The sequence below is a fragment of the Falco rusticolus genome, chromosome 1, assembly GCF_015220075.1.
Source record: "Falco rusticolus isolate bFalRus1 chromosome 1, bFalRus1.pri, whole genome shotgun sequence".
Lineage (NCBI taxonomy): Eukaryota > Metazoa > Chordata > Aves > Falconiformes > Falconidae > Falco > Falco rusticolus.
Window position 1 is genome coordinate 66957064 of NC_051187.1, and position 25439 is coordinate 66982502.

Sequence of the window (25439 nt, forward strand, 5' to 3'; positions counted from 1 at the left end):
AGCTCTTGCTTTAAACATTTGCTCTGTCCAGCACTCCTTATCATTCCTTGATGCTCCTTCACTTTTTCTAGTCCTTTAATAACATTGCTGAAAACTCTTCAATGACATTTTATTCCTTACTTTTCCTACTCAGTAACTTGTGTCTTTTACATTCTCAGAAGAGATCCTTTATTTCCCTTATGTGGGGAAATTGTTTTTCTGATTTATCATCTATGTCAAATAATATTAAAATATTCAGTTGTTTCAAGTGTTGCTATGACAATGCAGACCCACTGAACTGAAACCAGTGACATGAACAGGGCAATTAGAACTCAGATCTGAGCCCAGTGAGGTGATTTCTGGGTTAATGAGAATTTCAGGAATTATAATAAGGGCATGCTGACACATGCCAAAGTCAGTGACATGCAGAGCATGGACATAACGTGAAATGTTATGCTGAATGCCATTCTACTGTTCTGCTTTCAGTCAAGAAAGCTTCCTCTTTATTTAAGTTTATTGTCCATGAGTTAAAAATTTGGATATTGGGGGGGAAAAAAAAGTCATGTTAATATTTAGTGGTTTAGGCCATTACCTATTCCATAAAACATTTAGTTAACTTTGTCCTATTTAAGACTCGTGCTGTGTAGTCACAAAATATTGTGCCCTTGAAGGTTAGGTTCCCACATAAATCAAAGAAAGCTTCATATGAGCATCTGAGAATTTTGCTTCCTTGTAAAGGATAGCTGATGATTAGTGAACAATACTAAGGATTCATGAGGCCTGCACACTGACTGTTGTAATTCAATTAAAAAAAAAAAATCACCCTGAAAGTATAAGCATTTAGTTAAAAACATCAGAATGCAACAAGCTTCAGGTAAAATAACTATTCTGACAACGATTTGTATGTGTCTTGCAAATATGTGGAGGTGTATCAAAAAGAGTTTTTTAGTCACATATATGTTAAAAGGTGCATTTATAATCTTGTAAATAGTATAAGTAATGAGAATGAAATGAGTGAATAGTAATTTTCTTTTCATAGCATTCCCACTGTGATGTCAAATGCAGTTAATCAAGAATCCTCTGAATAGTTACAATATCTTAAAAATGGCTTCCAGTTTTTTTGTCACCATGATCATCAAAGTCCCTGGCTATTCTTTGTGGATAATACTGGAGTTTGCAGCCTGACTTCCAGGAAAGGGACTGAATGGAAACCCTAAGTTTTTCTAGCAACATCTGTGTTCAGTGGCCTCTTTTAAGGACTCTTGGTCTCACTGGAGGACTCTTGAAACCAGTTTCCTTGAGTATCAGGGCAGCCAGCTCCTCTTTTCATAATAACAGAAATGAAAAAAAAATATATTTAAAATCGTTTGAGGTTTCTGGAAAAAGACATTTTCAATATTTTTTTTTTCTTAAATATCCTTCATTCTAATTTGGAACAAAATGGAGGACGGCCCTGTGTTCTGTGGGGTTTCAGTGTTGGAAGTGCTTGTTTACAAGGAAGAAGTAGGAAGAGGGATAGAGAGAAGCTTGGCACATCCTTTTGCCTTCCCTTCTCCTCTTTGTGTATCTTACCTCTCGGCAGACCCAGTCTGACACAACTCTTTACCCATAGGCAGCAAGATCAATTACACCATTATTTTAATCTATAGAAATCTAGAAAGAGCTTACCAAGGCAATGTTTCATTGGTTTTATATTTGCAAAATGTTTGTTTTGGTTTTTTTTAAGTAACTGTATTCCTATGCTAACTGAAAGAAGCCACAGCTGATGTTGGCAAAACCATCATATATAAAAGTTAAATACTGGGGAGTATTGAATGATTTCTTGACCCCCAGGTGTAAAGATGCCAGTAAAGGGTAAATGAGTACCTGCTTTAGATGTGCGACCTCTAGTTGAGAGCATATTTTTCAATCCCCTGTTTTGGATACAAATTCCAAATTGGTAGAGGTTCATATCAATAGTTTTACTAAGTAGCATGGGTTGGAACCACTTCTTAAATACACATGAAGCAAATATGTTATTCACATCTGCACAGGGGAATCTTCTATTTCCTTCTATTATAAGAAATACCTTCTGCTAACCAGCAGAGCAAAATTAACATAGATAAATTATATCCCATGTGAATACAAGGGATGTGCAAAAGGTACATGAAATTTCTTAAAACCCAAAATGAAACCTTTTGGTTCATTTATTAAATTATTTACCTTAAATACAATCTAGGTCAGCTTGTAAACAGAAAATACGAAATGAAAAATAAATGTTTTTGCATTTCTGATGAGAAATATTTTAATACCTTCAAAGGAACATATTCAAGATATTTGAAGATTCCTTTTTTTAGCAATAATTCTTTAACAAATTCAACTCAAATTCATATAGCTTTGATCCTCTGAAATTTGTTTGGTTTTTTTTTTTCACAAATTAAGCATTGATTAAAAAAAAAAGAAAAAAGCCCTTCTCTGCTCTGGATAGCTCATCTGTCTGTATCACATATAGTGTATTGACAGATTGTATTATTTAAAAACCCCTTTTTGAAAGCCTCTTCCCTGCAGTGTTGTATTTTCTGCCAAATAACAGCAGTAGGTACCTTCTCCATCATAGCTGTTTGTTGTATGGAAAAAAAAAAAAAGAAAAAAGAAATTCTATGAATAGGGTTCCGTCATAGATGTAAATGCCACTGTGACAGACCATCAGTAAATCTGAAAGGAAAGCAAATTCTTGATATGCTATTGTAATAATGCAGTTTTCCTTGGAGGGATGGGTATTACAATGAGGAGGGTTACAATAACTTTATAGTAAAGATTAAAGCTTTCAGAAATGTGACAGAAAGAAAAATATTATAAACAGCTGCATATCAAACCTCATTTATCACCAAGCATTAAGGAAATAATCTCTCTATGTGTGTAGACTCTTGCATTTCCAGTAGCATGCTGCAGACTGTACAGTTAAGTCACTTTTCAGATGTAGATCATCCAAAGAACAATAAGAAAAGTAAGTTTGTAACTGTAAAACAGATTTAGGCATTACATTTTCCTAATAGATGGGTGGTGTTTTAAAAACTACGCCGCTATCTTCAACCATTCACTGACATTTCTACCACATTATTTGATTTCGGAAAGCTGCTCAAAAAAAATCTATTGTCTGAAAAGGAAATTTGTTCTCCACAGTGTGTAGAAGGCTGATACTAACTTCTTCTCAAGTTCAGAATTTAATTGCCTAAATATCTTCATTCCACCCAAACTGGAAGTCATTTATGTTAATATAGTTCATAAGAAACCATGATGAAACCAGGCAAAACTACTCTGTCATGTGTTTTGGAAAAATAAAGTTTATTCTTCAAACAAAATCATAGTTTCTTGAAAGATACATCTAAATCCATTTTTATTGTCAATTTCTTGAAAAATTTCAATCAAGTCTGGGGGTGGGTTTGATGTTATGAAACCAGAAATATCTGTGACACTGCTAATACCCATCAATTCAATGTAATAAATGTAGTTAAGAGAAATTTAATCTTCATTATTATGAAATGACAGCTGAAAACACTGTGTTCATTTTCCTAGAAAGTAAGATATAAATCACAAAAATCTGCTGCTGAAAAAAAATATGCTGCTGATGGTTGTATCCAGTTGTTTAACATTTATACAATTCCGTTTCCTTTTAAATTCAGGGTAAAAACTCATTAAGGTGACAGAGTATTTTCAAAAGTCTAATTTCTAAGCTTTACCTTTTACATGGTTTCTAAAAGGTTTTGGAAGCTCTTTTTCTGCTGTCTTATACCCATCAGAAGTTCACAAATCATCGCTTGAAAAACACATGTACATGATTAAATAATTAATGATATTTGGATTCTTCCCGTGTGCAAAGAGCTGCAGAACCTTCTATTAACTTCTCCCTACAGGGTGTCAAAAAAAAAAAAAAAAAAAAAAAAAGAAAAAAAGAAAATGGCAGAACAGAATAGTAACAGAAATATAGACTTTTCTGCTGCTTTTATCTATAAGTATCCCATGTATGCTTTTTTTTATACAGGTAGCTACAAATAGTGTTTTTCTCTATCTGGACACATGCTTTTAATAGTTTCATTTTGTGTTGCCAAATAATTGCTTTCCTTCCGCCACTCCCTGTTCTCTATTAAATGTCAGCGACATGTAACAAACAAATATTTCACAGACACCATCTCAATAACTTTGCATGCAAATGTGGCATTTTGGTTTCAAAATGATAATTCATAAGTATTCTGAACACTTAAAAAAATCAATAGTTCAAATACACTGAAATTCTCTTGTTCCATTGCTTGACAGCTTTTTCATTTGGCTTTTCTGTAGCAAATTTCTTGATAAAATATTTTTTCCTTTATACCTTTAGTACCTCATTATATTTTTGGATGGATGTGACCTAACACTCAAAATACAATTTGTTGAAGAAAGAAATACACTGTTTTCTTCAAGCTACTCATTCTAGACATTTCTACCATTAATATCTTTCATCTTACAAAAAACCTTTGTTCATGTAAAGTGGAACTGTGTTCTGCCATAATATTATTGTGTCATAAAGAGATTAAAAGATTTATCTCCCTCTTAACGGGGCTATGCGATAAGTCTAGAGCTGAATACAATTAGAATCCTTTTTTTTTTTCCCTAGTTCAATAGTTTTCATCCAGTCATCTTTCCTAGTCAGTGTGTGAACACAACTTCTATGAAATCCTTGCATTAGTACTTCCCTTTCAAGAAAAACCTGTACAATACTGTGAGATAACACAGCTAAGAAAGTGTCATAGTTCTGCATTAAGGTCGTGGAGGATCGTGAGTATAGGACAGAAAGAAATTGAAAAACTGACAGTAGGACAGTAGCTGCTTTGAGGAAAGATACCAGAAGCCAGTGATATTTCTCTTAACCCTATTATAACAGGGTTAAAGAGCATAATGACTATTCTGAAGAAAAGAAAAAAATGTACAAAAACTGCACAATGATAGAGACATAACAGATTTTTTTTCTCTTCTTCATATATAGTGCTGCTAGACCTACAAGAAATATGAATGAACCTGTGAATACACTCATTCTAATCAGTTTTACATCATTATTTAAAACTTTTTATTTTCTTTTTATCTAGTTGAACTTTTGTCATTGGTCACTAAGCAGACTGTAGTTATTAACCTGGCATTACAGAAGCACTCACAGATGTGTGGATTTTTAAGTACCTATATTTCAGTATTAGTATAGTCAAGTAAATTGGGTAATAATGCCAGAAAGCATCACTAAGCAGAGAAGCTTATATCAGTATATGCTGAACTGTCTCAAACAGGAATAGATTTAAACATACTTTTTTTTTTCTTTGTCCAGTTCATAAAGTGTAGTGAGAGAACCACATGTATAACTAGTTTCTACTGCTTTACCATTCAAAACCTTTATATCTACATGCATTGTAGGTTTTGAGACTGAGTGGGTTTTGATGGTTGGATTCAGTGATTCTTTTTGTCTTTCAGACTTGAATCTCCTACGAGATCTTTGGTGATGGAAGCACCCAGAGGAGTGCAAGTCAATGCAGCTGCAGGAGACTTAAAGGCTACCTGTAGGAAAGAACTGCACTTACAGTCCACAGAAGGGGAGGTAAGTTACAGCTCTGCCCATTGTAATGCAAACAGTGTGAGGACAGTTTATTCTGCAGCAAGGTAAACATCACAGGAAGTGTTCTGCGTTTGCCTGTCTTAAAGTAATTTTGGTTTCGCTTGCTCAGTTATTAATACTTATCTGCTTTTTTCAAATATTTGAATCACTAAGTTTTATTCACAGTGAAATCTTGTTATATTAAAAATAATTCTTATTTATATTCATTTAACTAATAGTCAAGGAAAAAGCTAACCAGTCCTTCAGCGCATCCGTGGGATAGAGACAGCCAAGCAATAGTAGTAAAAAATTACTCTGGTTGAATCTGACAAACTAAGAAGAGAAGTTTGGATTAATTTGGATTTAAATTTCATTAAACAAATTTGTTCTACATGTGATTTTTTTTCCTTGAACTATTACTATCTCTGTAACAGAGACAGAGTACTTCAGTGGTATGTTCACGGTTTCATCAGTGTCTTGTTTCAGTGATCAGCCCAACATAAAAACATTTTGGTATAGATTCTTCATGTGTAAACCTGTGCAAACTCACGAAAATTATTTTAAATTGGGTCACTGGTTTCACTGGCAATCCTTGTACTGCAGAAACGCATGAAAGATTACTGGTATGAAAGCACTTTCATCTTCAATCCTTAAAATGATATAACATTAAAAAGACTTGAGCAAGGGTATCAAAGGCACTCAGATTGCTATTAGGCACTTTGGAGAAATGGATAGGTTTTCAAATTGTTCTCCATGGGACTTGCCAGGTTACAGCATTTTGTCTTTATGATTATGAAGACAAACTGGTTGTTTAATGTAGCTATCTTATTGGGAATGGAGCTTTTTAGAATTTTTTTGCCTTTGTGCTTTATTATGTATTTTCTACCAAATGTTCCCCAATACTTTATGAACTATCCAAATAAACAATAACAAACAAAACCACCATTCACATCTGTGACAGATAATCCCCTGCAATGCACTCTTTGTATTACAATGTAGTCAGGAACAATTTTGGTCAATATGCTGCATCAAAAGTCTGTTTTGATAACATTTTTCTATTGATGCAAGTGTCTGTCCTGCATAATTAAAACACAACAATTTCATAATTCAGAGCCTCAAATATTTATATGCCAAATGCTCCATCTTATTTCTGAGTTTCTCCAAAAGCCAGCTCTTCCCGGTCTCTCATCTTTACTTACCACCTCTTCAAATATCAAGTCTTTGTTACTGTTTCCTAAAGTTGCTGAGGTAGCAGTAAGGACAATCTAATCCTCTTTTAACAGCAAATACTGTCCTCCATCCCCCTTGTCCTTTCTATTGGTATTTTTATTACAGGAGTTACAGCTTCCTGTAACCTTTTTTGCTTCTCCTCCATAAATCCAAACCTTACCCAGTCTAGTATGTTTCCTAATTTATTAACATAGTTTTTTCACCTGCAATGTATTTTTTTTCTTTCACTAAAACATAATATTCAAATGGAAATGAAAAAGCAAAAAATAAAACCAGACTGTTACCGTTCCTCAGTCCTGCATGATCCCTGAGGCAACGGTTGTATGTCTTGCTTTGGTACCATGCATCTGTGTGGTGCTTTGTACAAATATTTAATCTGTGAATTCATCAGTCATATTTTTTTTCTGTATCAACGCTGTGAGTTTATCGCATGACTTCTAATTTTTTTAAAGTATTTACTATGACTTACTGAAAAGGTAGTTTGGGAAATAATAGTCCTGTGACATCAGTTGGACTGTAAGAATGGGAACTCAAGAAAGGGTATAATGACTGTATTATGTATTATTCATAACTGGAATTCAATTCAGCATTAAATGTTTTGTAGGAGAAAAAGTGCCATTGTAAAGCAGACTTTGCTGAACTTCATATTAAAGATCATTATATTCCTCTACATGATAAATATTTTGCCTTCCTGTGATTTCCCACGTAGATGTTAGATTGATAGTTATCAGAGAGCAAGTTACCTACCTTTCCCCACTCTTTGCTGAGGAGCTGTTCTCTTCTGACAAAGTTCAGGGTCTAATTATCTCTTCAATACTTGCAATTCCAGTAAGATCTGTAAAGAACTGTTCCTGAAATCTCAAGAGAAATTCCATCCTGAGGTCTGACCAATGCCTTTATTTTCTGCTATTTTATCTCTTACTACTAGAGAGGGTCAGAGCAAAATGCAAAATCCCTTTGGAAGGCTTACGACGAGTTTCCACAGCATCACTGATTGTGCAAAGTTACTGTGACCACATTAGGGAATTGCTGGACTAATTACAGCCTGGTGTGAGGAGCTAGGGCAAAGATCTGATGGATAAAATGTCTACATAACAGAATATCGATTGGTATCTTTGCTTACAGCCCAACAGATATACCACACATTACCAGACAGTATGGAAAAAAGTGTAAAGGGTTTATCATTACTCATTTTAAATAAAATACATTTTAAAACTAAACAAAGTATCCATGTCAAAAATAATTTTCATTTAGCCTCAAAATGTATGCTTTATCAGTCAGGTTTCTTTCATGAATAAAAGAATATTGTCTTTGTAAATTGGATCTGTGAGCCATTTTTATGATAAGACATTTCTTGTACTAGAAAAAGACAAGTTATTTGTATTATTCTCACACTAGTTAACTAAATTTAACTTATTAATTTTTGTAAGCTTATTTGTAAAGTCATCAAAGATATGTGAATTAATATTTTCCTTCTATAGCATAATTATTGCCCTGTTATGCCAGAAAATAGTTATGTGGAAACTGGAATCAACCACTTACAGCCATGTAGCAGAACATTATGATATTACTGTGGATTAATATATGAAACATATATTTTATTTTTATTTATGAATAAGTTAAGAATATTTTAAGAGCATAAATGTGTTTATGAATACTTTTCTTCTAGCCTTATTTCTCATGCAGTATAATCTTCAGCCTCCCACATCATAAACTGAATGCCTCTGCAAGTATTCTGAATTCTGCTGTTTGATACGTTTTCTTTTTATTTACTGCAGTCTTATAATAATCCTTTTAGCCCTATTACGCATTATAATGTGTGATCCCAGACTGAATACTGGGGGCTGTAATTTAGACTCAGATTCCACTGCCCTTTATAAAGCTCTTGAGCTTGCACCCTTGTGACTTGAGGCATCAGCAGAATCCTTTGATTTAATTATAGCTTGGCATTTAATTGCGAACTATGTATTACTCTATAAATAAACTATAACCAATGGTTTAAAGCAGCAATCATTTACAAGAAAAATGAAATGTGAAGCCCCAGGCTCTAGCTGAATCTATTGGTTCATATAAGAAGAAAAAGAACATTTCTTGCCTGGAAATTCAGCACAATGACTGCTAGTTGATTACTACTACTTCTTTCACATATAAACACAATACAAAAGTACAGATCAGTTTTGAATTCTGTAGATACTAGATTTTGCTAGGCATGACAATATGTTAGAATTGAGCCTGAAACACATGATCATATAATGATAACAAGCTTAAAGGATCATTTGATAATGTCCACTCATTGGTCTAACAACTAATTTTAATGGTTTTGACAATATGCCACCCTTTGAAGGAGAAGGCTGCTAACTCACCTCAGCTCTTCTGAGTCTTATGCAGCTTCTATGTATTTTTGCAAGCAGCTTCTATGTAAGCTGGGCTCTGCACGATCATTGCATCTGATTGACTGTCAATGACCAAGTAAATGAAGGCAAAGCAACTCACAGAGGCTTCTGATTTTTACAAACATGTTCATACTAGTCAATCTGTCTGTGACCTTTTTCCCGTTTACTTTATGCCCTTGTATTTCCTTGTCAAATTAAACTCCTTCATAGTATCGTTTGTAGGCTATATTTGGCTGTTTCTGGCATAATGAGGCTGATCCTTGGTGAGGCTTATAGCTGTCATATTAAAAATGAGCAATACTTTAACAAAGTTTACTCAAAATCAGTGTAGCAGACAAGACACCAAGTTTATAGTTACCGTTTTAGCACAACACAGTTTACAAAGCATACTCCCAAGTTTATTTTGAAGAGACTAACAAATGCATAATTTACTAATATTTGATCTATATTCGTATCCAGTTCTCTTTGTAAGTCCAGGAGATGTATTTAACACAGAGATTAATACTTAATAAAACTTGACTAATCTTCACTTGTAAACCCAACCAACAGTACAATTTTAAGGCTTTGGGTTTGGTGGGATTTTTGTGGATTATTTTTATGTTCTGAAACAGGAAAAAAATATGGAATTTTTTAAAATTATCTAAATACATTGAACCAGAATTACCTTGTTCTTGTTCTGCAAGGTGCTTGCCATGACTACAGAGAAATAGCTGATCAAAGGCAGCAACATTTCATAGATTAGTTCAATTCAGCTGAGTTGTTTGAGATTAAATGTTTGCAAAGAAAAAACAAAATTAAACGTTTGATATGGATGAAGTGAGCTCAATAAAAAATAAGCAATGGCAGGCTCTAAAGCTCAAAGATCAACTGTTTATTCACCAAAAACTGTCTAAAAATTATGTGCTGCATTTTGTTATCACAGCCTTTTTGCATGGTATTAACCAGTTGACTTGTCACTGTTGTCTGGGAGGAAAGAGACTATTTAAAATAAAGGGAAATTTTCTCTGTTTTTTTTTTTTAATTTTTGATTTCAAGAATTCTATTAAGATCTTTTGACATATAATAAAACTATTAAAATGCCATTCTCTTGTTAAACAAAAACTTTCATTTTCAATTTAAAACAATTATTAATGTGTAAGTTAATTTATAGTAAAAAATAATTTCTATGTGGAAGTCTACAACCAAAATGCAGTATTCCCAAACTACAAAAGCAAAGTGAACATTTTGTTCACGGGCAAATTTGGAAGACAAATGTCATTGACCATTTTATCAGAAAAATAAAAAGAAGTGACAATGAATAATTTATTATAGAAGTAAATTATTTCTCCATTAATATTACATTTTAATCTAGTTCTGATTTAAATGATAATTAATTAATAAGTTTTTGTACTTGGTAGACTAAGCACAAATATTCCAAATAGATTTATCTTTCTGGGTTGGGTACATAAATCACAAAGTTGTCACATCTGTCCCCCAACTGAATGAATTTTCAAAGACTTCTGATATCATGTAGACACTTATTCTGCTAATCGTTATGTGCAAGGGCATTCCATAAGCACTGGAGCTTGTAAACTTCTACTGGTCAGTGTTCACAACAACCCCATTTGATCATCCCTAAAAATTATTTCCTTAATAGAAAGAATAAATATATCAGAAAATTTTTACTTCAGTTGCCAGCCATCTAATTTGCACTGTGGTTATAACTCAGAAATTACAATGTGTGCTTGTGTTTGTTTAATATTATTTTACAAAAATCTGGACTTTAAGCAAAACATTACTCTCATAAACACTACTTCAGTAGTCAAAAGTCAAAACACATTCTTCCTATCAAACAGGTATAGAACACTTCACTAAGGTACAATGTTATATTTAACATATATATATATCAATGTTATATTGAACATGTGTGTGTGTGTGTTAGTTTTCGTATCGCTTTCAGTTGTCAGTAGTTCCAGGCATAACATGGAGGTGGGAATGAGAGCCATGTTAACAAAAGAAGAAATTTGCCAGGGTGCCTCTGTCGAGGTGTATCAGGTATAATCTTCAGAATGAGAAAATGCACCACATCAGACCATACTTTGGCCCAAAGGTCTCATTTATCTTGTGGTCAATTGATCCTACTCTTATTTTCAGTACACAAATTGTACTAGATCTTTTGGTCTTCTCTGAATATTTAGTATATTCAGTTTCATCCCAGTCATCCCATTCATTTCACTGTTTAACAGTTCCTCGATACTATTAATCATTATGACAGATATGGTTCCAGATACCGTGCCAGCATATGTTTAGATTTTACAAGATATATGCTATCAAGTTAATATTTATGAATATTTTTTTCTTTGAACTATCTTTCAGATTTAATGAAAGCTAGTTTAGGTGAATGGTTTTAAAATTAATGTCAGAATCACAGATTAGAACACAGTAAGAACAAATAGCACATGTGAACTAAAGTACTTCAATTTATCCTACAGTTCATCTTCATCTAGAATGTTAAAACATACTGGCACATGAAAATTACATAGTTGAGTTTAGTGACCCAATCTATATAATCCTCTTTTTATGTATGCTTCTGATAGCATATGCAGAAGAGCAAAAAGTAGAGACAGAATCTTGCATTGTTATAATTTAGATTAATTCTGAAGAGCTTAAGGGAATCAGAAAGCTTTATATAGGGAGATGTCACTACCATGTCTCCTCATACTGGTTGATGAACACCAGCCTTTCAGCTTTCCTTTTTGTCCACATTTCCTCCAGTTTCCTGCCATTTCTTATCTACATTAGCCCTGGAATACGCCTTTGCAGTTCTGTAGAATTACCTGTCCAATCAAACTGTACATGGATACAGAAAACTCTTAAAAAATATAAGTCTGAAATCTTTCATTTGGCTTTATCAACTTAGCTCACCATCTCCTGTCCTGAGAAAGCTTAGTCAAGGACCCAGTGGAGAAAGTCTATACGTGGCAGTTTCATGTCTCTGTATGAAATGGCTTGTAGGAATATTTGATTTTGTTACCTCATGCCTATACTTTGCCCACTGAAAGTTGTCTCCTTCTGATTTTAATTAGTCAGCGGGTCTACTTTTAAATATTATAGGGCTAATATATTTTTCTTGGCTCTAAGATGTGCAAGACAAAGCAATGTTCTAGGATTTCTAAACCTTAAACATTTAGACAAAATTATGCTGCTTAGTGCTCTGCTCTCCGTGAAACAGCATGTCTGTGAGTAGCTGCTGGCTTTTCCATTTTGTAATCTTTCCAAGAATGGATGAAAGAATTGTTTTTATTCTTGCCTATTTATCTGCTGAGGTGTGAGACTCGGAGCATGACTGTCTTGCATGGCCTTGATGTATATGAAGTATTGAATGGCTTATCTCGTACCTTTCACAGCACAAAAGATTAGAGAAAGACCACTATATAGGTGCTTCCATTAACTACTGTCATCTAGCAACAGTGTTCCCTGGGAACATAATACTGTTCCATTTTTTGTCTTGCTACTTCTTCCCTTCTCCTTAAACACCTCATAACATCAGGCAATAAGTAGTTTAAGTTTTACTAATGTTGGAGGACTTTTTGGACATGAATTTCAGTTTTTAGCAGATGATAGGAAGGGAGGGGCTATATCATGAAACTCTTCCCCTGAGATTCCTTATGTATTGGGCCACTGGGACGGCAGATTTGGACCCCTGCTTAACTATAGAAAGAATGTTGCATCTGTAAATTTAGCCTTTGTTTATAACTGCAACAGCATATATACATAGTAGCTTTCAATGCTGGCTTTAAGCCGTCTTTATTAATTTTCTTCATCTCGGGGTTCCCTAGCAATTAGCTATGGGAGTCTGTTTAAATTGCACAGCCTTCCCAGCTTTCTGCAAAGACGTAGAGCTTCTTAGGCTCACCACAGCAGATACACCCTCTCAAGAAGCTGCTTCAGTTTTTCTCAGACACTGTACCCTGGTATCCACATTGCTCACCAGATGTTCTGGGATGTGTGCTGGGACAGGACCTGATACCTACCACTCAAGATTATGATACCAGGAAAACCTGGATTGATCTACATCACACTGTGAAATTTGTAAACACCAGTGGAAAGGCGTGCCCAGCTATGATTAAAAAGATCATTTAATTTAATGAGCAAAATAACTGAATTACATTGTATTGTAATGCATGCTGGAGTAACGTCCACTGGATGCAAGGCTTAGAGCATTACCCTATAGAACATCTGCAATGAGGAGTTGCAGAAGCATAGCTGTCCTGATGTAAACACATAAAAATATTGAGCTCCTAGAAAATTATAATAAAGTTCAAAAGATTTAAATCTAGCCTGATCTCAGACACACATGCCCTCTATTTTTTTCTGAGTTAATTCTTGTTTGAATTGAGACACATCTTTTAGAACCCATTTGATTTTGGTTTACAGATTTCTCATGATCCTTCCCCATCACCACTGCACCTAAAGTGTTAAAATGGCCAATCACGCATTCTGACAAAAGTACAGATAGCTAATCTTGTTGTTTGATTTTCTTACATGTATGTCTTCTACACTGAAGTGTCTTTTATTATCACATATATAATATTCTGATACCTCCTGCTTCCATTTTTTAAAACAAAAGCATAGAAAGAGTCTTTTCCTCAACTTTGATATTCCAATTATATCATGGCTTACTGGAAATCAGTATTAAAAGTCCAAGAGACTAGTCAGATTTATTGGGGGAACTATTTGTTAAAAGTTGTCAAGAGCTGCTGATTAAAAGTATCTGACATTACTGTCTCCTGTTTAATATCCGGTAGAGTTACTGTTGAAATTGAAAGTATTTTATCACAGTCATGTTCTGACATCAGTACCTGATTTTTCTCCAAGTGCAGAACTATGCTGAGCACTATTCAGTATAAAAGATACATATACTTACATAGAGCTTACACTGTTGAAGGCTACTGGGTTTTTATGCAATACTATTGATAACTCCATCATTGCTACCTTAATATTTCCTACATCAAAGTTGGACTTGTTATCATTTCTTTTATTATTGATAGGAGAAGTGAAAGAGTACTTTTTGTTACTCAGTATTCCATTGATGATTGTCTTTTGTTTCCTTCGTTCATTCTACCAGTTCCTAGCTTCTAGTTTGCTACCAAATTCTTTTTTCCCTCATCTGTTACTTTTTTTTTCTTATGCTCACTATAGTTACTTTCGCATTTACTACTAGCTGAGCTGAATGTTTCTGCATGTGTAATCTTTTTTTGTTGTTGTTGGTTTTTTTTTGGTTGTAATTCTAGGTGAACATTATTAAGTTGTTCTCATCACCATCCGTATTTCTTCCTTCTAATTTTTTTCTGCAGGGGTTTTTGACTCCTAATTATCTCAGGTCTATGATACTGGACTTTTAAAGCAGCAATGGGTGTATGTGTGTGTAAATACATAATTCCTTTGTCATATAAATTAGAAAAGAAAGATGATCATTTGCTGTATTCTGTTTTTGTAATTAATTCCTCTATCAGTCAGAATGTGAATTAAAACAAACATCATGCTATGCAATTGTCACCTGTGCCTCTGAAATTCTCCCTTTCTGTTCCTTTTGGTGTAAATTTGCATCAATGACAGTATTTCACTCTAGGAACTGGATAATTCACAATGATAGGGGGGTTATATTGTTTGGGACTACTTTCAGGCTGTATTTCCTTTGATAATCCCAGTCATTTACAATGCTTCTGTTATGAATGGTAAAATGACTATTGTTTACAAACAGGGAAGGACTGTTGAGTGACAGGGTGTCAGAAGACATCTTGGGCATAGGAATCATGACATGATGGAGTTTTTGATTCTCAGAGAATTAAGTTAGGGGGTCAGCAGAACCACTACCTTGGACTTCCAGAGGGCAGACTTTGGCCTGTTTCAAATTCTAGTTGACAGAGTCCCTTGGGAGGCAGTCCTGAAGGACCAAGCATTCCAGGAAGGATGAACGTTCTTCAAGAAGGTAGTCTTAAAGGTGCAGAAGCAGTCCAGCCCCATGTGTTGAAAGACAAGCCAGTGGAGGAGAGCACCAGCCTGGCTGAACAGAGAGATTTGGCTGGAACTCAGGGGAAAAAAGGAGAGTTTATCACCTTTGGAAGAAGGGGAAGGCAACTCCAGAGGACTATAAGTTGTGAGGTTATGCAGGGTGAAGATCAGAGAGGCAAACATTACCACAAAGGATAAGGAAAAGGCTGAGGTACTTAATGCTTTCTTTACCTCCATCTTTAATAGTAAGACCAGCTTCTCTCTGGCTACTCAGCCCACTGAGTTGGAAAACAGGGACAAGAAGCAGCATGAAGTCCCCAGAGTCCAGGAGGAAATAGTCAGTGACCTGCTGCTCCACTTGGACATGCACAGGTCTATGGGGCCAGATGGGATCCACCCAAGGGTACTGAGGGAGCTTGTGGAACAGCTCACCAAGCAACTCTCCATCATCAATCAAAAGTCCTGGCAAACTGAAGAGATCCCAGAAGACTGGAGGTTAGCAAATGTGATGCCCATCTACAAGAAGAGCAGAAAACATTCTGAATGCCATCACGTGGCATGTGCAGAACAGCCAGGGGATCAGGCCCAGCCAGCATGGCTTTATGCAAGGCAGGTCCTGCTTGACTAACGTGATCTCCTTCTACAACAAGATGGCCGACCTAGTGGATGAGGGAAAAGCTATGGATGTTGTCTACCTGGACTTAGTAAAGCCTTTGACACCACCTCCCACAGCTTTCTCCTCAAGAAACTGGCTGCTTGTGGCTTGGATGAGTGTACCCTTCACTGGATAAAAAGTGTAGGGTACTGGCTGGATGTCTAAACCCAAAGAGTGGTAGTAAATGGAGTCACAAGTGGTGTTCCCCAGGGCTCAGTGTTAGGGCCAGTTCTGTTTAGTATTTATATTGATGATGTGGACAAGGACATTGAGTGCACCTTCAGTGAGTTTGCAGACAAACCAATTTGGTAGGGGTGGGGGGGAGGAGGGGAGGGGGAGTGCTGATCTGCTGGAGGGCAGGAAGGCTCTGTAGGGGGATCTGGACAGGCTGGACCGATGGGCCAAGGCCAGTGTATGATGTTCAACCAGGAGAAGTGCTGGGTCCTGCACTTGGTCACAACTGCCCCATGCAACACTACAGGCTTGGGGAAGAGTGGCCTCGAGGAAAATGACCTGGGGGTGCTAGTTGACAACCAGCTGAACATGAGCCAGCAGTGTGCCCAGCTGGCCAAGAAGACCAATAACATCCTGGTTTGTGTCAGAAACTTTGTGGCCAGCAGGACAAAGGCAGTGATCATCCCCCTGTACTTGACACTGGTGAGGCTGCACCTCCAGTACTATGTTCAGTTTTGGGTCACTCCCTTCAAAAGGGATGTTGAGGTGCTGGAACATTTCCAGAGAAGAGCAACAAAGCTAGTGAAGGGTCTTATGACAAGCAGCTGAGGGAACTGGGGGTGTTTAGCCTGGAGAAGAGGAGACTCAAGGGAGAACTTATTGGTCTCCTCAGCTCCCTGAAAGGAGGCAGGTGGGTGTCGGTCTCTTTTCCCAGATAAGTAACAGGACGAGAGGACATGGCTTCAAGTTGCATCAGGGGAGGTTTAGGTTGGATATTAGGAAAAATGTCTTCATTGAAAGAGTGGTCAAGTATTGGAACAGGCTTCCCAGGGAGGTGGTGGAATCACCATCCCTGAAGGTATTTCAAAATGTGTAGATGTGGTGCTTAGCGACATGTTTTAGTGATGGACTTGGCAGTCCTGGGTTAACAGCTGGACTTGATGATCTCAAAGGTCTTTTCCAATCTACATGATTTTGTGATTCTATGATTCTACGACTGTGCATCAGCCCTTGTATGGGATTTTTCAGGCCTTCCTGATTTTTTTCCCAGCCTGTTTTTCTTCACCATTCTCTAAGTAAGGGCTTAGTAGTGCTTTTGCATTGCTTTTCTGCCACGTAGCACTGAATTTATCATAAAGTAATACTTGCTTCCTGTAGGAAAAAGCAATATATACCGTAACTTCCCAGGCTCTTTACATATACTGCCAAAATTGTGATACAATGGTGTCAAGTTGGCTTTGTTGATTTTCAGTATCTTATTCAAAACAATAGCAAGTATTTAAGGAACTTTCTTTTCCTAACCTTCATACTGTTATCTGCATGGCTTAATGCCATTTTGATTTGTTACCCGTCTTCTAGTTCTTAGTCTGCACCCGAGGTAATAACTGATCTTACTTCAGCTCTCATTTACTTCTTTCAAAAATAAAAATAAATTCTAAACAGCTGGAAACTTGTTTGTTTGGGTCAGTGGAAGACATGTTTTTTTTTCCTTTAGTTAACTAATTTCATGAAATTGTTTATTCAACACCCTGAAAATGTAACATAAGTGTAAATATTGCAGAGCTAGATACAGATTCATAAACATTACCTGTATCTGCAGTTTCATGATGAATCGTGTTATTTTCAGTGGAAGCACATTAAAAAAAAGAAACATTTTTAAAAATCATACTCATTGTTCAGAAACAAATGGGAATAGCTTGATGGGCTTCTTAATAAGACTTTAACCTAAAATCTTTTCTTCTCTTAATTTACATCAAATAAGCTCTTTATTTTGTGCATATGACTCTACCCTTATTCAGTTATTCTCTGGATGGAGCTGTTGTTAAGACCCAACAATTTAGAACAGTTCAGCATGTATTTCCAGCTGCTTACAGGAACACACTGGGGAATGTGCTTTAATGTCACTTCACACTTATTAAAATACAAGTTATTCTGGAGCAAGGATATGATACTGCCATGAATGAATAATTTTTAATCATAAAATGTACAAGTGAAAATTCAACCTGTTCAAAAATATTGTCAAAATGTTTTTGTATGACAGTGCTTGTATCTGAATCAACATGTTGGTTGAAGTATTTGCATATACTGTAGTACTGAGTATCAATGGATATAGAACTACGCTGAGTTGAAAAACAGGAAATGTCAGGGCTTTATTTCTAAAAAAAATATTTCTAATACATATTTCTAATGTTTCTAATAATATTTTTAATAATTCTAAGAAAATATTTCTAATTTTTTAAGCTATTTCTAAAAAGCTCATGACTGCCTCAAAACGCTTCTTTAAAATATGTCACAATGCTGAAAGAAACTTACTTACTCCTTTTTTTTTCCCCCCTTTTGTAGATATTTTTAAACGCAGATACAATTCGCCTGGGAAATCTACCAGTGGGTTCCTTTTCCTCCTCCTCCTCCTCCTTCTCCTCCTCCTCCTCTTCCTCCTCACCCAGCTCTTCAGCTCCTCGCCAGACTATCTATGAGCTCTGCGTCTGTCCCAATGGTAAACTTTACCTGTCCCCAGCAGGAGCAGGCTCCACATGTCAATCCAGTAGCAACATCTGCTTGTGGAGCTAGAATGACTCCAATTTATCCTCACACCAGAATAGCCTTTTGTTACTATCCCTCTGCTTCACAGTTCTGCTCGGTTTCCCTTGTGACAAGTTTGATGCTTCAAACGGCCTGCAGAGCAACTTCTTCCAGTGTAAGCAGGAATACAGCGCTGCCTTCTCTTGTGGTTTGTGTTGCCACTCAACGTAGAGATGGAAGTGATATATTCAGAAATCAATGTATTCTTCATCAGGAAACCTGGAACATAATATCACCTTTTGTCCAAAAGGGAGAATAACACAGGTGCCTTTGCTACATGAAGTGAAGCACATAGTTTTAGATTTTTGCAGGACCTGGATATGAACTGCACATATACATATATATATACACACAGTACGTTAAAAAAAAAAAAAAAAAAAATTGCCCAGAGTCTGATGGTGAGATGAATTGGTTCCCCCTGTATGATAAACAACTGTACTGTCTGAAAGCACAATTTTCCATTCATCTTTTTGGATGTAAACTTTTATCCCTGAATTTTAAAATTTTGAAGCATTGTGTGATGCTTGCTTTACTAAACAATTAAATTCAGTAAATGGTTTTTAACACAAAAAGAGACAGAATCCCTCCCTGAGTTTGGTTTCTTTAAAGTGTGTTGTTACTCTTTGTCTACTAAGTCTAGGGTTTTGTACACTAGGTAAATTTTGGAATTGCTCAGCAATATTACCTTTCAAAGTTAAAAAGACATCTGCTCTTGTTTGTCAGATCGGAATGGCCTTATGTAGTATTTTTGTGGCTACTGCATGTGAAGCAATTGCTTTAAGCAGAACATACACTTTCTGGAAAAGTAGAACAGGGTAAAGAGGGAAATACAGACAATATGTTTGTTGATCAGTGTATTGCTCTTCACAAGGTATTTATAATTGGCAAATGCAAAATCAAGATAAAATCTTCAAAGATACATCTCGTCCATTTTCTAGCTATGTCTAACTGCTGCCATTTGAACATAGTACAAACATTAGTACTAATGTAATGTGTAATGCTGAGAAGCAATGCACTAACAACTGGTATGACGTTCACATTTATTATTCTCTTTTGTTTACATCTGCCGCTAAGGTTTTCAAAGTAATAGTAATATATATAAACACATATTAAATGACATTCAATATTAAAAAGTACATTGATATTACATTGACTGTCAGGTCTGTGTTTAAATTATGCAGCCCCATTTGCACTCAGATCTCACTGTTGACTTCCTTTTTTGACAAGTTTGATGTGGAATTTTGCTCTTGTATAAATGTTCATACTTGTTTGGTTTGTTCGGTAATTGAAATCTTATAAAAAATGCTTTGGTATACTGCTAGTAAATTTAACACAACATTGATTAACAAGAGTATCTTGAAACTTGCAGAACCCAGGAATGTAAAACAGTATAAAAATGTTTCCTATTGTGGAAGATGGCTTAATTACATGAGGTAAGTGTGCTTTTTAATTCTATTCTTTAAATTACATCACCTAGCACGTTAGCTTTAGAGGTGTCTGAATGTAAGATCACCAATGCAATGGCAGCTTTTGCCAAGTAGCTAAAGTCAGGGCAGACAGTGCAAGGTGGGTATTTCTACGCAATATTTCTTTCTTCTTACAGAAAAAAAAAAAAATGAAAATGGGCAAACTAATACTATCGTTGACTTTCTATTTTATTACCACCTAAAATGGTTGATTTTGTTTTCACAGGTGAAATTCACTCCTCTGCAGATGACCCGCACAAGACATGGCTTGGCTGGTGCTTGCCTTTCCATCGGCCCTCTTCAGAGGAGTGAATTTCACTCAACAGCAAGAATTCTGTATTTTCTGTTTCTACCAGTTAAATGAAGATTTAAAATTGATTATTTTATCTCTTCAAGAGGTTTTTAACAGCTGATTTGTTATTTCTTTGAACATTTTATTCTTTCAGTAGGAAAGAAAATATATTAGAAAATATTGCAAGAAAATAGACTAGAAGCCTGAGGATTTTTAGTAAAAGGGACAGAAAGAGATGACAAAGAAGGTGATAATAAACCATTAGAAAGTGTAGCCATACAATATACCTTTAAAACTGTAGGGAAACAGATGTTTTTTTCTTATGCACACAAGTAATAGAAAGGTAGTTTGAAAGACATGCAGATGAATAGAATTTCAGAAGGAAAATATATAGATCTGTATGAGGACACATCTGTATGTATTCATTATCTGTGTACAGCTACATACACTGGTGGCTATAAAAGATGAACAGATTACAGTGACCAATTTAATTGTGGCTTCTTACAAATTGCCACACAAGTAGACTAAGATTTTTTTCCTCCTCAAACCCACAGGATAGCTTGCAGATACTTTGCCATGAATTTTCCATTCAAAATTTCTTCTTTGTTTGCTCTTCACCTTATGTGATTACTTACCTGTAATATATATGGAAGAGGCTTCTGCCCACCAGAGGGAAAGACCCAGCCTTTATAAATTGTAAACAAATTTGGAAGGGAATTGGCAGGTAAAAAAAAAAAAAATCTTTTGTTACTAGATTCATTGCTAGGCTGGAATAATCTACCACTTTATATGAAGAAAACTCAGGGCAGAGGTGCAGATGGCACACTGGACTCAAAAAACCCAAGCCACTAAGTCCACATAGCTCTGCACTGTCAGGATTTTCTTGCTTGGAGTCCCTTCAGAATGAAGTAGACAATTTTTGAGAGCTTAAGCAACCTATGACATAGCATAATGAGTTCTCATAATGTCTTAATATTGTGGTGAGTTTCATAATTTTGATGTGTTTTTTTAAATCCATTGAAAACTGTAAGGGGGAAATCTCAGTTTTTATTTTAAAGAATGCTTCTAGCCCACATGATTTCAGAAAGTATTGGAAAAGTGATTTCAATGCATTTAGAGAACTATAAAATTAAAACACCAATAATCTGTAAGCTTCATCATCATTCCCGAGTGGAAGGAGAAACAGACCCAGTGGGTTTGAATGTTTGGAGCTGGCAATAGTGAAAACTTCAGTATTAGAGCTCTTCTGCTTATATTACACCCCAAAAATATCAGAAAAATAGCACAATTCCACAATGTCATTTCAGATGGAAGGAAACTAGAAGATCTCGGAGCAAATATCATATTAAAACATGGAGCCATAGCTGTGCTATTTCAGTGCTGGTTTTATAATGCTGTGGTCATTGTGTGCGAAGCCATAGGAAATTCTCAGATTCTGTCACCTTCCTCATAGATTACTGGCCCTGTCTCCAAGTTATTTCAGTCTTTGTTGGCCATTTATATCTATCATTCAGGCTATTATTAAGCCCCAGGTAATGTTTCTCTAGGTAGTTTATCTGAATATTTTTATTGTGTATTTAGAAAAGGTATGTCACTTCTTACTCTCGTTAAGGTAAGAGTTTCCCTATAACAAATCCCTCTGTTGTGATACCTGTAGGGAAAGATACGATATTTTAAAGCATTACTATTAGTGCAATTAAAAAAGAAAAAACCCAAACCAAAACCAAAAGTGGCTAAAATATTCCCCTGAGTTTTTTTATATTTTACAAATACATGTATCGAATAAAGCTTCTTTTTGTACTAGAATGTTTATATGGGAACCACTAAGAAGGTATTGCAGCTGTTTGACTTCTTCAGGGCTATCCTTATGACAACAATGAAATCTATGAAAAGACCTTATTAGTTACATGTATTTAATATATACAATAGATTTATCTTCTGTAAAAATATCTCTGTCATGATATTATAGGATACTGTCTCTTTCTTGTTTAAAAAATAGAAAAATAAAAGCATCAGCCAACCTCTCTGAGCACTGTTAGCTGTATGGTTTTGTATTGCAGTTCATTCATTGTTTAAGTAATAAGACCAAAGACTGACACTTCTATTATATCTAACACTATGACACTGCTGCTTCTACTAATTCTGTTGGAATGAAGAGATGATGAGTTGTAATTACAACATGAAACTGTAACATAGTTTAGATTTGTGCAGCATTTTGAGCTGTAGATTGTTCACTTTTTCCCAGGGTTTAATTTTTGTGTCAGTGTGGTGCAGTTACATTACTGTTCATGCATAAGAGGATCTTTTGGTGTTCCTAAGAAAACAAAGGAATGTGTATTCCAAAACATGTCAAGATATTGATTGTTTCAGCTGAAGTTATACTGTTTACAGAACAGTGGCTTGAGTGGATAACAGAATTCACTTTAAACCATTTTAGATATAGAGGGCTACTAAGTCTGGATTGAAGGTACAGCCATAAATGTCTAAAAGGATTTAATGAAGGATGTTTACGATATTCGGTTGCTAACACCATGTATTTTTTTAATAGTTTTTTTAAAATTCTAAATCACTGTCTAAATAAAATTTAAAAATTCAAAACCCCAACCATTAGATAATGGAATTGTTATCAGCTGATTAACTGTAATGCATATGTAAATTGAATCGCAGTTTAAGTGTCATATTGTTTCAATCAGTACTCAGTAAAGGTCTGCTAACCATTTTTGTTTTGTAACTTTTATGTTAATGATTTTCTTGTGTATATAAATATATAAAAAAGATGGGAACTATTTTCTTACACATACTATGCAATATATTTGTAAAACTGCAATATTACCAAAATTACAAAAGCTGTGCTTTTGTACTCTCTTCCTTTATGTAAAACAAATCTTTTTTCTATTTAATGGACTGCCTGTCTTATAATTGTAGATAACATTATTCAAAAGTAGTACACTGAAACATTTTTTTATTTCAGTTTCCTTGGATTTTTTGTTTTATGAAAATATTAGCAAGGTTTTGGAAGTTGGACATTGCTTTTCCTGGAAAGCTAGAACTTTTACAGCATGTAATTAACACAGTCACTTTGAAATCTCTCCTGTACTTCTTTCATTTGATCTTAGTATTTGATCTTAGTATTTTCATCTGGTGCTGCCATATAACCATGAATAAATGTGATGATACATAAAATGGGAAACGTATCAGAACTCATTTCAAGAATAATCAAGAGGGAAACTTTCCAAGGGTAAGAGGAAGATGTAGGAAAGCTAATGAGAATTTTTTAGGTTTTCTGTGTATTTTTATTTGATAGTTGTTTTGTTTGCATTATTCCTTACTTTTGCCTACATTAGCCATATGGTAATAGCTTTAATTTGTTTTTCAAATTTTTGTCCTCACACTAGGTATACCAGAGGGTTTTTTTCAAAAAAGTTTTTAAAAACAACAGACACTGCATTTAAATGCAGTATTATGTTAAGGAAATCCAATTTCAAAGAAGTATAGGTTTTAGTTCTACATCAACATTAGTAAAGTTACAGTTATAGTGCTGCATCTCATCTACTGTAAAAGCATATTACACACCCAAGTTCCTTTGCACCTTGCCAGAATAAGCATAAACTGTACATTTATCTGTACAATTATGTTTAAACTACACCAGTTTACAAGCCACTTGACAATTACACAGTCATGTAAAAGGTCTTGTGGTGATGTCAAGGCAAACAAATCCTCTTTACGTTTAAATTGGGTAGCGTCAGTTCTGCCTATAGCATGGTATTGCACAGAGCTCTGGCAAAAAGCAAGGTGAGCATCTGGGTGGTTTGTTTGCGCTGAGCTCCTTGGCGCCATGTACACAATTTCAGAAATATCCACAGTAGCCAGACAGTAGCTAACTGCACAATGCCTACAAAAATCATAACTTCTGTGCAAGCACAACAGTTGTATAGATCCATCAGTAATGCAGGTCCTGCCGAGTCTCAGGTGACTAAAACATGATGGCTGATACAGAAAAAAAAAATAAATTACTCTTAGCCATTTTATTCAGGCTTGTACTAGTCCAGCCTGGGAAAACCTAATGACATTGAGATAAATTGAAGGTATAGTGAAGAAAAAACACCATAAACATTGTGTTGATTCTACACAGTCCATACTGAGACTAGAATTTAATACAAGCTCTCTGTGTAAAATAGGGTCTCCTATGAAACTTTGAACTGACCTTCAAATTATATTGTTTGAATTTAGAAATATTATTTGATCTTTAACCAATAAATTTCTTGTACAGGCCAGGACCAGGAAAAGTTTCAGAAAAGCAAAGGTAAAAGCGTATATTGTATATCTGGTCTGATTAGAGTCAATTAACCACAATTCAGCCTAAGAATAAATAAATAAATTTAAAGTAGAAAGTTTCCCTTGGTTTTGTGAAAACTTTATTTAAGGACAGTTGACCTTCTTAAGGAGTGTCCAGCCTTTCCAGTGTCTCAAATTCTGACATGCTTAAGCACTGAGAGTAATTTATATTAAAAAAACATTGGCCTTTGATTTAAGTTAATTTAATACATGACTTAATATGAGAAGTAAAGGTGCCTTTTAATCACATGTATATCTCCTTGTTTGTGAGACCTGTAAGTTCAGCTTCCAGCATCATCTGGAATACAATGAATAGGACTTGGGCATCACAGAAGCATTCCTGAAGGCAAGACATTTTGTTGTCTGTGCATTACGGTATTTTGGGAGCTTGCATACAGTCATTCTTCACCACTGAGATCTGTGTTCTAGCATAGTAACTTCTAATTATATTTTTCAGAACTATTCTGAAAAAAAAAATGTGTTTCCTTTCTAGATGATGTTTACTCAGTTTTCCTGTCCCAAACACTACAGCAGTTAATGAAAGTAAAATCCTCCCCCTTAACTCCCACCCACTTACTTATTCAGCTGAACTTCAGTTATCCCCCTTAGCCTTCTTCTTGCTTCCCAAATAACAAAAGAATAGACAATGGAAGGGATTTAGCTGTCGCTTTATCAGGCTTCTTCCTTTGTGACTTACTGGAGCTATATCAAAGGGGAAGTTTCTACCATGGAGAAAGATTAT

The 25439-nt window shown here is 35.3% G+C and overlaps 1 protein-coding gene across 2 annotated transcripts in view; it reads left to right on the forward strand.

Moving 5' to 3' along the window:
* Nucleotides 1-18806, forward strand: part of SGCZ (sarcoglycan zeta) — a 222905-nt gene extending 204099 nt beyond the window's left edge. For both annotated transcript variants that reach the window (XM_037400821.1, XM_037400828.1), the window contains 2 exons: nucleotides 5455-5578; nucleotides 18365-18806. In XM_037400821.1, the coding sequence (XP_037256718.1) occupies nucleotides 5455-5578; nucleotides 18365-18592 (352 nt within the window). In that variant the 3' untranslated portion in view covers nucleotides 18593-18806. The remainder of the gene's footprint in view (nucleotides 1-5454; nucleotides 5579-18364) is intronic.
* The last annotated feature ends 6633 nt before the right edge of the window (nucleotides 18807-25439 follow it).